The sequence below is a fragment of the Podarcis bocagei genome, assembly GCF_964188305.1.
Source record: "Podarcis bocagei genome assembly, chromosome: Z".
NCBI classification, from domain to species: Eukaryota; Metazoa; Chordata; class Lepidosauria; order Squamata; family Lacertidae; genus Podarcis; species Podarcis bocagei.
The window spans coordinates 12,683,741-12,696,175 of record NC_138140.1 but is presented as its reverse complement, the minus strand read 5'-3'; the positions used below and the strand labels follow the sequence as shown (position 1 = coordinate 12,696,175).

General features: G+C 45.6%; 1 protein-coding gene across 11 annotated transcripts in view; it reads right to left on the bottom strand.

Moving 5' to 3' along the window:
• The window catches only part of MAPKAP1 (MAPK associated protein 1), a 189,661-nt gene that overhangs the window by 86,286 nt on the left and 90,940 nt on the right, over nucleotides 1-12,435 (bottom strand). For 6 of the 11 annotated variants that reach the window (XR_014004415.1, XM_081180299.1, XM_081180295.1 and 3 more), the window contains exons 7-8: nucleotides 7,785-7,826; nucleotides 5,361-5,470 (exon numbers count right to left, since the gene is read on the bottom strand). Coding sequence is in view for 10 of the 11 variants with exons in the window: in XM_081180299.1 (XP_081036425.1) it covers nucleotides 5,361-5,470; nucleotides 7,785-7,826 (152 nt within the window). In the remaining variant the exon portion in view is untranslated. The remainder of the gene's footprint in view (nucleotides 1-5,360; nucleotides 5,471-7,784; nucleotides 7,827-12,435) is intronic. The other 5 variants (XM_081180301.1, XM_081180297.1, XM_081180298.1 and 2 more) reach the window with 1 other exon arrangement.

The window sequence follows — 12,435 nt, the reverse complement described above, 5'->3', positions numbered from 1 at the left end:
TTATGTTGTGAACCACCCTGTGATCTTTGGATGAAGAATGGTATACAAATTTAATTACTACAACAACAACAACAACAACAACTATTTCGTAGTAAAGTGACCTTTGCAGGGTTTGTGAGGCAATGGCCTGGTTCAGACTCAAGGCTTCACAAACCTCAAAGCAACAAATGCTGGGGCTGAGTGTTCTGTTCTGTTCTGTTGAGCACTGGCTTCTACGGAAAGATCCTGGCTCAGATTAAGCAAACCTTGGCTTAACTCTCCTGGTTTTTTTAATTGACGTGAAGCCAGATCACCCAAGTTCAGATGAAGCAAAGTTTTCCTGAGAATTTACTTCTGAGATTGCTTTACTCCATATGTCGCCCACTAGACCGCTTTGATCTGCAGAACCAGCACTGTTACAGGTGCTCCATAAGATTTGTTCTGCGTTTATAAGAAACTGATATTTCAGCGTGGCAGCACCCACAATTTGGAACTTCCTGCCTACTGACATCAGGTAGGAGCATTTGTTGTACTCTTCTTGGCACCTGCTCAAAAGATTTTTGTTTTCGATCAGCCCACCCAAAGATGTAGAATGTTGATGTGCGTTTTAATCTGTTTTTAGTTTTAAATAGTTGTTTTTGACTGTAAAATGTCATTGTTTTATTCTTCCTGTAAACCGTCTTGCGTTTTTGTTGTTTTTTTTAAAAAAATATACAATCAAGCAGTGTATAAATCTTACGAAATAAATAAATAAATTTGTAAAATAAAATAGCATCAACTAGTGATTTCATGCTGATGCTGGTACCTGACAGGAGGCAGGAAGAGGCTTGGGTGGGTGGGGGGAGAGGGGGCTCTGTCAGCCCTGATGCCCATTTGTGTGAACGATCTTCTGAAGCGGGCCGGTATAAAGACAGACATAATATTTTGAGTGCAGCAGATGCTGTCTGAAAGCAATCTCATTGCATTTCAATACAAAATGCACCTTCCCCCGCCCCTTCTGTCCAATGCAAGATGTGAAAAACCAATTTTGCAGCCTATCACTGCAGTTCAGTTAGAACTGCGGGAAAGCTGGGACTATCGAAAAAGGCAACAGGCTAGCACTAACACCAACCTTCCCAAACCCCAGAGCAGCCACGCAAAGGCTGTATGTTTAATATGTATGTATATTGTAATGGTGAAGGATACACGCACAGAAAATTATGGATATTGCCACTTTAATTATCACACAAGGTAGATATCCCCTCAAAACATGATGGGAGGTAGAGACTAGAGTCTCACTTGATAGTTTGTGCTTATACATATCTGTATCTATATATATAAGGCAACCTGCAAAAACAGGATCACACCATGGACCCACTGTGACCACTGTCAAAATATTATGCCTTTCTTTGCCAACTGGGGCAGGGATCTGGGACTTTCAAACTCCAGAATGGCATGGGGGGGGCGGCATTCTCGTTAAGTTGACTGGCTCCAGAAGTGCCTAACAAGAAGGGAAACGGCACTGCTCCTAATCCATTAGGCAAGCGGGCAACTTAATTATTCGGCTAAGCAGATGCTGTAACTGTTCCCACTACCCACGTGAGAAGAGAAAAGTTTGACCCCCAGGAAACAGATAAAAGTCACCCGGAAAACAAGACAAAACAAAAAAAGTGAACAAAAGAGGTGGGCAGTGTGAGGGAAGGTGCTGGGGGGGGCTTGTTGGGGGGAGGGGGGGAAGCAGAACACCATTCATCGCGGCTAACGACTTGTTCATTATGAGTGATGATGGATAAAGACTTCTCACGCTGAGATGAAATCAAGATTTATATGCATTGTTTCCTCTCTCAACTTGTGGGAAGATCATCATCATCTAATTCTATCTCTGCGGCCAGCGATGGGCATCCGGAGAGCCGGTTATCAAACGGCGCAGTCAGCTGGCAAAAGCCGGGACGTGCGGCTGGCACATCTGGACCGCGGCGCCAACAGCTGAGGGTGAACGATGACGTCTGGCGTGGGGCCAAATTGCTTGCAGACGCTAGCAGGTTCTCATCTACAACTGTACCCTACCAGCATCGCCGTTCTCTCTCTCTCTCTCTCTCTCTTTCTCTCTCTCTCCCTCTTTTTTTTTTTTTACGAGAATCAGATTTTCATTGCTTCATTCAATTGCTCTACACTGCCATTTTTTACAGCTCTTATCGTTCCCCTGGAATATGGCCTTGAGACAGCTCATCCGTGTCCTTCGCTGTGTTATCTCTTCTAACTTTTATTAAAACTTCAGCTTTCATCTGAAGATAGCTAATTAAATCCGTGACAGATTATAGACTCGTTTGAAGAAGGGGGGGGGGAGAGAGAGAGAGAGAAAGAGAAATGGTGCTCAACTACTTTTTCTAAACAGAACGCTGGGCGGGGAATTATGTTCTCTTTCCAATGCAGTTAAAACTAAAAAGGGGGGGGGGCGCCGAAGTGGGGCAAGGGAAGAATAAGGAGTGTTTCATTCATTTAACCAAGACAAGATGCTTATCTCCTACCAAGTCTATAGATAGGTTTATATTAAAGTTCTTTGTGGCGTGACAAGACCCTGTGCCATTTCTCACCATAATTATTTCTTGATGTTGAGAAAGATTCTCTCAGCGTTAGGGCTGTAAGGGCATGCCTGCTAACACTGGACGGAAAAGCACAGGCCTGCAGGCACCAACCTGGTTGCTCCACAATTTAAAATAGGGAGACTCTAAGCTTCTGTGTACTTTTAAACACTAAGGACATTTAAGGAAGTTTTTGCAAAGAAGCATACTTTTAAAACTCTAAAGTTAGGGAGTACAAGTATAGGAAACTGCCTTAGAGAGTGTTAGACCACTGTTCCAACTAGCTCAATATTGTCTGTGCTGACTATAGGGACACGGGTGGCGCTGTGGTCTAACCCACTGAGCCTCTTGGGCTTGCTGATCGGAAGGTCGGCGGTTTGAATCTGTGCGGCGGGGTGAGCTCCTGTTGCTCCGTCCCAGCTCCTGCCAACCTAGCAGTTCAAAAGCATGCCAGTGCAAGTAAATAAATAGGTACCACTGCAGTGGGAAGGTAAATGGCATTTCCGTGCACTCTGGCTTCCATCACGGTGTCCCGTTGCACCAGAAGCAGTTTAGTCATGCTGGTCACATGACCCGGAAAGTTGTCTGTGGACAAATGCTAGCTCCCTCGGCCTGAAAGCAAGATGAGCGCTGCACCCCATAATCACCTTTGACTGCACTCTACCATCCAGGGGTCCTTTACCTTTTTACCTACTCTGACTCTCCAGGATTTCAGACAGGGTGTCTCCCCCAGCTCTACCTGGAGACGCTGGGGAATGAACCTAGGACTTTCTGGACATGAAGCTTTGCATCACAAGGAAGCTTTAAAGCAAAACCACCAGCAGCTTTTGCAGCCCAATCCTATGCTTATTTATAAAGGAGTCTGTACTCCCTGCCTCCCAGAAACAACATCATGGCAAGGTGGAAAATTATCTGGCCCATCTACTAGACAGAAAAGGAGCAGCTGCTCCAACATTTTTCACTCTCCGTTCCTTTTTGCTTTTGAATTAGACTGTGAGTCTACAGGCAGGGACTGTGCTATTATTTCAATATATGTACAGTGCTCAGAAAATGTAAGGTGCTTTGTAAACAGTAACAGTAGTAAGAATAAAAATAAAAATCAGAATATTGAAGCACTTGGAGTAGTAACAATAATAATAACAATAACTACAACAATAAGTCAGCCCAAGTTCAGTAGCTACAAAGGATTATAGCTTTACAGAGGAACACAGGGAGCTGCTTTATCCGGAGTCATACCATTGGTCCATTTAGCTTACTATTGTCTAAACTGACTGGCAGTGGCTGTCCAAGCTTGGGGCAGGTGACATTCTCAGCCTGGTTTGGAGATGCTGGGGGTTGAACTTGGAACCAGTTGCATGCAAGGCTGATGTTCTACCACTGAGCTAAGGCCCCTTCCCCAAGTAGATGCACAAAGGATCACAGCCTTCACTTTCCCAGTGCATTGCATCTGAGGGGTGGCAAATCAATGTGAAAAATGGAAGAGTGATATGTAAAAACCCAGGTGCTTTGATTCACACGGCACGTTTGTTCAATTTACGAAAGTCAGAAATAAAAGATGGTTCCTAGCATTGCTTATGAGAACACCTGAAGACAAGTGACTGTAAACCCATTTATTCAGAACGAGTGGTAAGCTCCAGCCCCTACGTGCATCTTTAAGAAACATGAAACATGCACAAACACTTAACTCTTCCTAAATGCTCAAAATTCTGGACTATCTGCCCCAGCTTCTTCCTGCTCACTAAACCCTGTTGCCTCTTCCACCACCACCTCCTCCCAAGCCTCTCCCTCTTCTCCCTCTGAACATGCATAATCATCCCAACACCACTCCCCTGTCTCTGAGCCTTCTTCCCCTGGAGGTTCCCTTGGGGGTTCCCCAAGTGGTGCCTCCCCACCCCCACTCCTCTGCATCCAGCCAGTCCATGACACAAGGGATGGAGCGACTCCTCTATGAAAATAGGCTGCAGTCACTGGCCTGATCCAGCAGGCTCTTCTTATTTAACACAGGACTTGTCATAGGCTGAGGTTCTTTGAAACCAGGAATAAACTTGGAGGGGAGGGCAAGGGGGGTGAGTTAGGCACTTCACTTGGGCCTCGCTGAAGCTCATCCACATAGTACCAAACCATGGTTTAGTGTCAGGTGAGTACTGAGCTGCTGGATGCTCCCACTTTAAAGAGGAGAAAAGCAGCACTTCAGCCAGCCTTCAGGTCCAGTGATATTAATGCAACACGCTTGCAAACGATTTTCATGAGATTTGGTGTACACGCCATTTGGAAAGACAATGGCATATTTGACAGCACTGGAATGCACCTATTTCTCTGTTATTAAGTACTACTGCATTGGGCAGAGACATATCTATAGATTTACAGTTTCAATTCATATCTTTCTCTGACACTAATTTAAAAAAGTGTACATAAACCGTGAGAAGTGAAGGCTCGTTCACATTCCCAGCTTGTTGCAGTCAGAGAATGCTGGCCTGCGGTCTTTACTCCGACAAGGCCGTTTACTACAAAGTGGGTGATAATAATCACAAGACCAGGAACCGGGCCTTTGCTATGGATATATTGGGCCGTCACCCTCCTCTCATCGCAGTTGGCGTTTCCCACTGTGAAATATGGCAGAGGATCTTCTGACCTGTGTACAACAAAAACAGCTGGGAATAGAGTCTAAAATGCCTTTGTTACCTTTGTTGCACTCGTTGGGAAAAGCAAGTTATAACTTTTCCACAAAGGAAAGCAGGAAGTAGGCTTCTAAGGAAAAGGTATTAAAGATGCCAGCAACAAACCAACCTACTTCCAAAATGAGCATAATGAGAGCCCCACCTGAGCCTCGCTGGGATCCTTTTCTCCGCTTCAAAGCCTTTTGCAAGATGTCCTTCATGGTGACCTTCATGCTGTCCACCTGGATAAGTGAGAATCCATGTGCAGCATTTCTGCAAGACACAGAAATGGAGAGTGTGACACGCATGCACTTATGTGTATACACACACACACACACACACACACACACAAACACAAACACACACAAACCCTCACCCACATGTAATATTATCTGGCCTACCTTTTGGCAGATTTGAACAAACTATTAACAGAGACCCTGGCTAGATTTCTCTTTTGGCTGCAAAAAAACTGAAAAGGAAATATCCTCCAATTAAAACATCCTGTCCCACTGCTGTTCTCATGTATTACAATCTTTAATCCGGTTATGTTACGTTATTTATTTATAACTCATTCTTAATTTCCTTATTTTAAGGTACTATGTAGTATATCTTATTTTATATCATTTATGCATTACAACCCACTTTAATGTATTCTGTATGTTAAGATAACTCACTTGAATGGTTCTTAGTTTTATTTTGTTTGGGTCTATGATCACATAATAAAGGATCTGTATCTGTGTCACATGTTATTGCAAAATAGTCACCAGAGGGCAGCTTGCATCAGGAAAAGTCTTAGGACTGTTATCCAGCATTTTAAGGCCAGTGGAGGAGAGGAAGAACAATATACTGAAGGCAAGACAAAACCATGTAGATCAACACCTTCAATTGGACCAGCAAACAATGCAGCTCTTAAAGCAGAGGTTTCACAGAGTTCCCTGAAGCTAATGAGGAGTCTGATTTCACACCAGATCCAAGTTCTAGGAGGTCTTTAAAAGTAGCCCCAAGCTGGGCTCTAAATAGAAGGGTCAATGGGTGCACACAGAGCTCAAATGAAGAACGCAGCACTTCTTGAGTTGCAATGCAATTAGAAAACGTGATCCAATTGCATTTCAATTCAGCATGGACTGAGAAATATTGCTTCAGTGCTGAGTTGCCACAAATATGATGCCCTATGGCTGCAGTGAGAAATATTTATTGAGACAAAATCCTGAAATTATCTGTGTGCCCACAGATGGGAGCAGGACACAGCTAATTAGGGGGTGTCGTTGAAGTCTGCAATGCCCATGTTTGGATTTGCAGCCAAATCTCAATTTATGTAGAGGTTATGTTCTGGGGATAGAGCATAAAGCCAAAATTGCATATAGTCAAAACATTCTCCCAGCACCTCTGAACACTCTCACCAGGTGAGTAATGTTGGGTGGGATTGTTAAGCTGAATTCGCACAAGCTAAATGCACTTAAGCTGCAAATCGACTGACTATGCACTTCGTTGGTATATTAATTTTCATCATCAAACTGAGGTAAGCATGAGTCCTTTGGCTTTGACTGTAGTCTAATCTGCAGAATAACTCCATCCACCCACCTTCTTATTTACTTCTCTGGAAGTGACAGAAGGAGATCCTGTTGGGAGACTTCCCTCCCTGCTATGGCAATGCCTTTTACGACAAAGACTCTAAGAAATGTGGTTCCCAGGGCTCCTGACACCCATACCTAGGTACCCTGGGATAAAACTGGATTTCCCAGGGCCCCTGGTGCCAGGGATGATGGCATGACGGTGTTGCAGCAGGTGAGGCCTCCTTAAGGGGCTCCGATAGGATCACGCTCCCATGATGGAGCCCAAACTGTGGGAAATTGCAGTCAAATGTAGGGACCAAAGAGTTCTGTTCCTAGACTTAGCTAGGTCACGCCCTCTTACCTCCATGAGTGAGGAAGTAAAGCTTCTTCTAGTTCCTTTTCTCACTTTCCCTGCCAACCATGTAACTGACCAGGATGGATGTGTCTGAACTTGCTCCAAGTTCAGGCCACAGGTCTAAAACTATATTGTGTATTTTGCATGCACAAGTAATCAACCTGTGTTCTCCTTGCCGCTGAATGGAACAGTGCATGAATCAGTCCTTTGGATTCAGTAAGTAAAGCTTTTAAACTTACTTAAGTGTGTGTGAACTGTTCAATGCTAGAGGAGTGGGGGGGGGGCAAGAGCTTTAAAGTAGATTAAATGGGTTATGCAAAAGGGTTTAATGGCATACATTCCATGCTATACTGCTGCTTAACTTTGATAGTGTTTTAAACTGCTGGGGGCTTTCTCCCACTAGAGAGTATGCAAAGCCCCACATTTTGAATCTATGCACCCACTCAATTCTTTTGTTAATTACCCAAACATGGATTAAATCTATCCATCTCTACACAACTTGGGTATAGAATACACCTTTAACAAAATCTATTTTAGACTGCTTTGTGCACCCAACAAAGACTCCAATCCCACAAAAGCTCAGGAGGCGATAAAAATATTTGTCTTTAAGGTACCCCACAATGCTGTTGTTTTTGCTGCAACAGATTATGCCAACACATCTGGAGTTTGTCCCCAGTACCTGTCGCTGGGGAATCCAGGTGCAGCTTTCGACCCAGAAGCTCTGCAGAGAAAAATGAGATCATTCTGGCAAGATGTACAAGACTGTCCCAGAAGCAACTTTCAGAGGCTTATTCTTGCTAATTTCTGCCATTTATTTTATAGTGCGTGGCTTTTTCTTTTTAAAAACAGGGTAATTGCTTATTTGTATTGCAATTTTTTTTAAAAAAATAAACAACTACCCTATTAGACCTTCTAAGATCATCAGTAGATAAGCAGGACAGAAATAATAAATTTCTTATTATTTGGAATTAGCTCTAGACATTTCACCAGTGCCCAACACCTTACGTGACAGGAAGAAAAGTAAGTGCACAGTTCTGATCCAACAATAATAGAGAACATGGTCCAAAGACATACTCCTTTTATTTTTTAAAAAAATATTTATTAATGACTTTAAAACCGGTTTTGGGAAAATCTGGAATATTTTAGGAGTATATCTTGAGGATTCCTCAATGAGTAGATTATTGTTGTACAGATATAATTCAGTTATATAATTCAGCATGCAAAAGGTCCCAGGTACAGTTCCTGGCATCTCCAGGTACGGCTAGGAAAGAGTCCTTTGTCTGAAACCCTGAAAAGCCATTGCTAGTCAATATAGACAATACTGAGCTAGATAGGCCCATGGTCTGACTTAGTTTAAAACAGCTTCCTGTGTTCTTATTTAAATCAGCCCTTTATCAGGACTAGAATATTACTTCTTTTTTACAGGAAATGCTGTAGCTCAGTGGTACAGCAGATGCTCTGCATGTAAAAGGTCCAAGGTATGTTCCCTGAAATCCAGAGGCAGGGTTGGGAAAGGCTTATTGACTGATACCCTGGAGAGCTGCTGCCAGTCAGTGAAGACAGTATTGAATTAGATGGATCAATTGTCTCACCTGTTATTACCCTGCATTCCCTGTGTTCTTACTTCAGTTCTGGGAAAACAACCTTCACTGGATCTTTGAAATGCTGTTGGGGCTGAGTTATATGCAGGCAGCATCAGGAGTCAGGGTTAGAACACGCCAGAGCCAGGAAAGGCAAGAGCTGTCCAGGCAAAGTTCCAGCCTGAACAGTAAGCCTTTGCAAGCCCTTCCTGTTGAGAAGACAGGCTGGATGGGTGAAGCCACTGCACTAGCTCAGAGGTCTTCACTGCCCAGTGAGACACTCCAGCCGGTAGTCCTGGTGACTCCCCTCATGGGGCAGCTCTGCACCCAGCTGAGGCATTCTGGGTTCTACTCCGACCAGCCTCAGAAGGGAGTAATATATAAACCCGCTCTCACTTTTTATTTCTCTTTATTTTTGGTCTAATGAATCCAAAGTTGTTCTAACACTTAACAATCACTTGGGGACTTCAAGCTGAAGAACAAGAAGTGCCTATGTAGGCAATTAGAAGTTCATCCTTCCACAATGGTTTATTGAAGCTTCTTTTTAACCTTTTTGAATTGTTTTTAATTTTTTCACACTTTTATTGCATGACTTTTATTATTTTAATGCTGCAATCTGCTTTGATATATTTTTAGGATTTGGTGGTATATAAATATTTTTATAAATAAATAAGGAAGAGGGGGGAGGATTTGGCTAAAATGCCTATTTAAATATTATTAAATCTCAATCCTATTCACATTTACATAGCAGTCAGTTCCACTGAGCAAAGCAGGCCTTATTTCCAGTAAAAAGACACAGGATTGTACTTGTAAACTTATTTAATCAATTAAATTTGTAATTCAAAGCCACAAAGTATTTAAATGCAAAAGGCTTTTGGCTGTTTTCCACTCATTCATGATGGCCGCTCGGATGACCCCTTAGGATACTCCCTAAAAAAACCTTCCATGCGTCTGGTGGCTTCACTCCACTGCACACCCACCCGCCCACCCCAATTTAATAAACTTTGATGCTTTTTTACTTTGGATACATACTGAACAGGCCAAATCTTTCTCTGACATTTAAGACAGCTTACACTGGCAAAGTCTGAGAACTCTGCCTGCAGAACACATTGTGGTACTTATTGCAATGCTCAGCCAAAATCCAAAGTAAACATTAAGAAAATGAGTTGAAATGTGGAAGGAAAGCCAAGGTGAAAAGGCATAAGAAGGGGAGAGTTAAAATGAAAAATAGGCAGAAGTGGCCAGGGTGTTGTTCTTTAAGTACCACCCCTTGTTTTTTAAGCATCCACAGGAGGTCATGATGGCCACTAACCTAATGGCTTTCAAAGAGGATTACACAAATTCCCAGAGGAGAAGGCTATCAAATACCAGGTGTTAGAACCTGCAGAAGGGGAGAATTAATATTGACTCAGGTCCTGCTTGTGGGCTTCCAATACGGCGGCATCTGCTTGGCCACTGTGAGAACAGGATTCTGCGCTAGATGGACCACTGGCTTGATCTAGCCTGCACTTCTTACATTCTTATGTAGTTCCTGAAGAGCCGGGAGAAATTTATACCTTCATAAAGAGCACAAGAAGAACCCTGAGGAATCAGACCAAAGGTCCAGCAAATGTTAACTTTTGCACAAAACATTTTAATATCTGTACCTATTTTTAGCACATTTGTTGCATTTTTAACATCTGCGCACATAAGGAGAAAGCCCTGCTGGATCAGACTAAAGGCACACCTGCTTCAGCATTCTACTTGTAAGAGCCAGGAAAGGCAAATGAATGTTTTTGCCTGGCTGGAATGCATCTTTCAACTTCAATAAGGCCTCTTGCGTGTCTGGAGGGAGGACAGAGAGGAGTGTGTAGAACTAGTCTACTGTACAAAGGTTAAGATTTACTCCACCCACTTTAGTCTGCTGGCCCCACCACTCACAGACATTTGGTCCCAGAAGGTCGCCCAGAAGGGAATGTGGCCCCTAGGCTGAGAGAGTTCTTATAGGACACTAATCTGAACTAGGAAGCTCCATACAGCCATTCTGACTAATAGTCATCAACAGACCTCTTCCATGGATGTGTCTAGAGCAGTGTTTCCAAACCACTGTTCCGCGGCACACTAGTGTGCCGCGAGATGTTGCCTGGTGTGCCGCGGGAAAAATTAAAAAATTCGAAATATTTTCGATTGGGCCGCCGTCACTAGATGACCCCTGGGGCTCCCTCCCTCCCTCCCGCTCTGTGCCTCCCTCCTCCTCCTCCTCCTCCGGGGAGGCCCTTCCTGGCTCTCGGCCAAGGCTTGGCGGCTGCCACTCACTCACTCGCTCGCCCACCCGTCCCTCCATCCCTGCACCCGGCCTCTCCCCCTCCGTCCCCGGCGCGGGGGCTGCCGGGATCCGTAGTCCCCTCGCCCTTGGGCTCCGCGCCCGCGCGGGGTGCGCAAACCACGTTTCCCAGCGTGGCCTGGCAGGCCGGGCGTTTTGTTTGAAGTGCTCTTCTCCAGGCCATGGAATGAGCGCAGCGGCAGCGGCCGGGCGGGCAGGGGCTCTTCCGCGCAGACCCCGCGCAGCCTGCCTGCGCCCCCGCGGAGATCGGGCGGCAGGATGGAGCCCGGGGATCCCCGCGGAGGCGGAGCGGCGGAGGCTGCCCCCCAGGTAGGGCTGCGTCGGGGGTTTTTTATTTTTGCAATGCTGCATCCACGCCGGAGGGGACGCATCGGACCGCGGGGAGACCCCTTGGCGGGCGTGCAAGGCAATGCATGCGTGCAGGCGTTGCATGGAGTGCAGTGCAATGCAATGGCAACGCGGCGCCCTGCATGCATGCATGCAACTTCCACCGGCGCTCCGGACTTGGCAGGTGAGGGGGGTCCCCAGTGGGCGGCAGAGAGAGCCGGGAGGGCGAAGGGGAGCCGGGGGGGAGCAGCGCTGCTCCCCGAGCCGAGCCCGGGGGGAAACTTCGGCGTCGTTGCGCCGGGTGTTGGAAGCGGAGGCTGGCGGGGGCCCCTCACCTGCAAAACCTGGTCGCCTCTCATATATTTCGTGCATTGCATTCATCGCCCGCTTTCTCCTACAAGGAGCTCCCGGGGGCGCGCGTGGTTCTCCCCGTGTTATCCTCGCAACAACAGCCCTGCGAGGTGGGTCAGGCGAGTGGCCCAAGGGAGCACCCAGGGATTGTCCTGGCCAGGTGGGGTGATTTGAACCCTGCTCTCTGCCCGGTCTTCGTCCTCATTTAGCCCCCACATGTGCATGACTGAGGTTTTCCCCCCTCGTCTTGGCTATGGTGTGAGTCTGTCCTGTTAATTAATGGGGTTCTGCCTTCGGAGAATATGAGCCAGCCCTCAAGGAGGTGATTATGTAATTTGCTAGCAATTCATGTCCCTCCCGGCGTGACGCTGCGCGCTGACGTCACGGGGCTGTAATGGTGGTGTGCCTCGAGATTTTTTTCATGAAACAAGTGTGCCTTTGCCCAAAAAAGGTTGGGAAACACTGGTCTAGAGCCCTATCCGCGATATATAAAGCAGCATCATACCACTTTAAACAGCCATAACTTGCCCCAAAGAATTCTGGGAGCTGTAGTTAAGGGTGCTGAGAATTGGTAGGAGGTCATGGTTCCCCACACAGCACTACAATTCCCAGAGTCCCCTAAGTTTGATTGTTAAAGAACTCTGGAAATTGTAGCTTTTTGTAGGGGAATAGGGGTTTCATAACAGTTCTCAATACCTGTAACCAACTACAGTTCCCAGCTTTCTTTAGGTGAAGAAGCCATGACCATT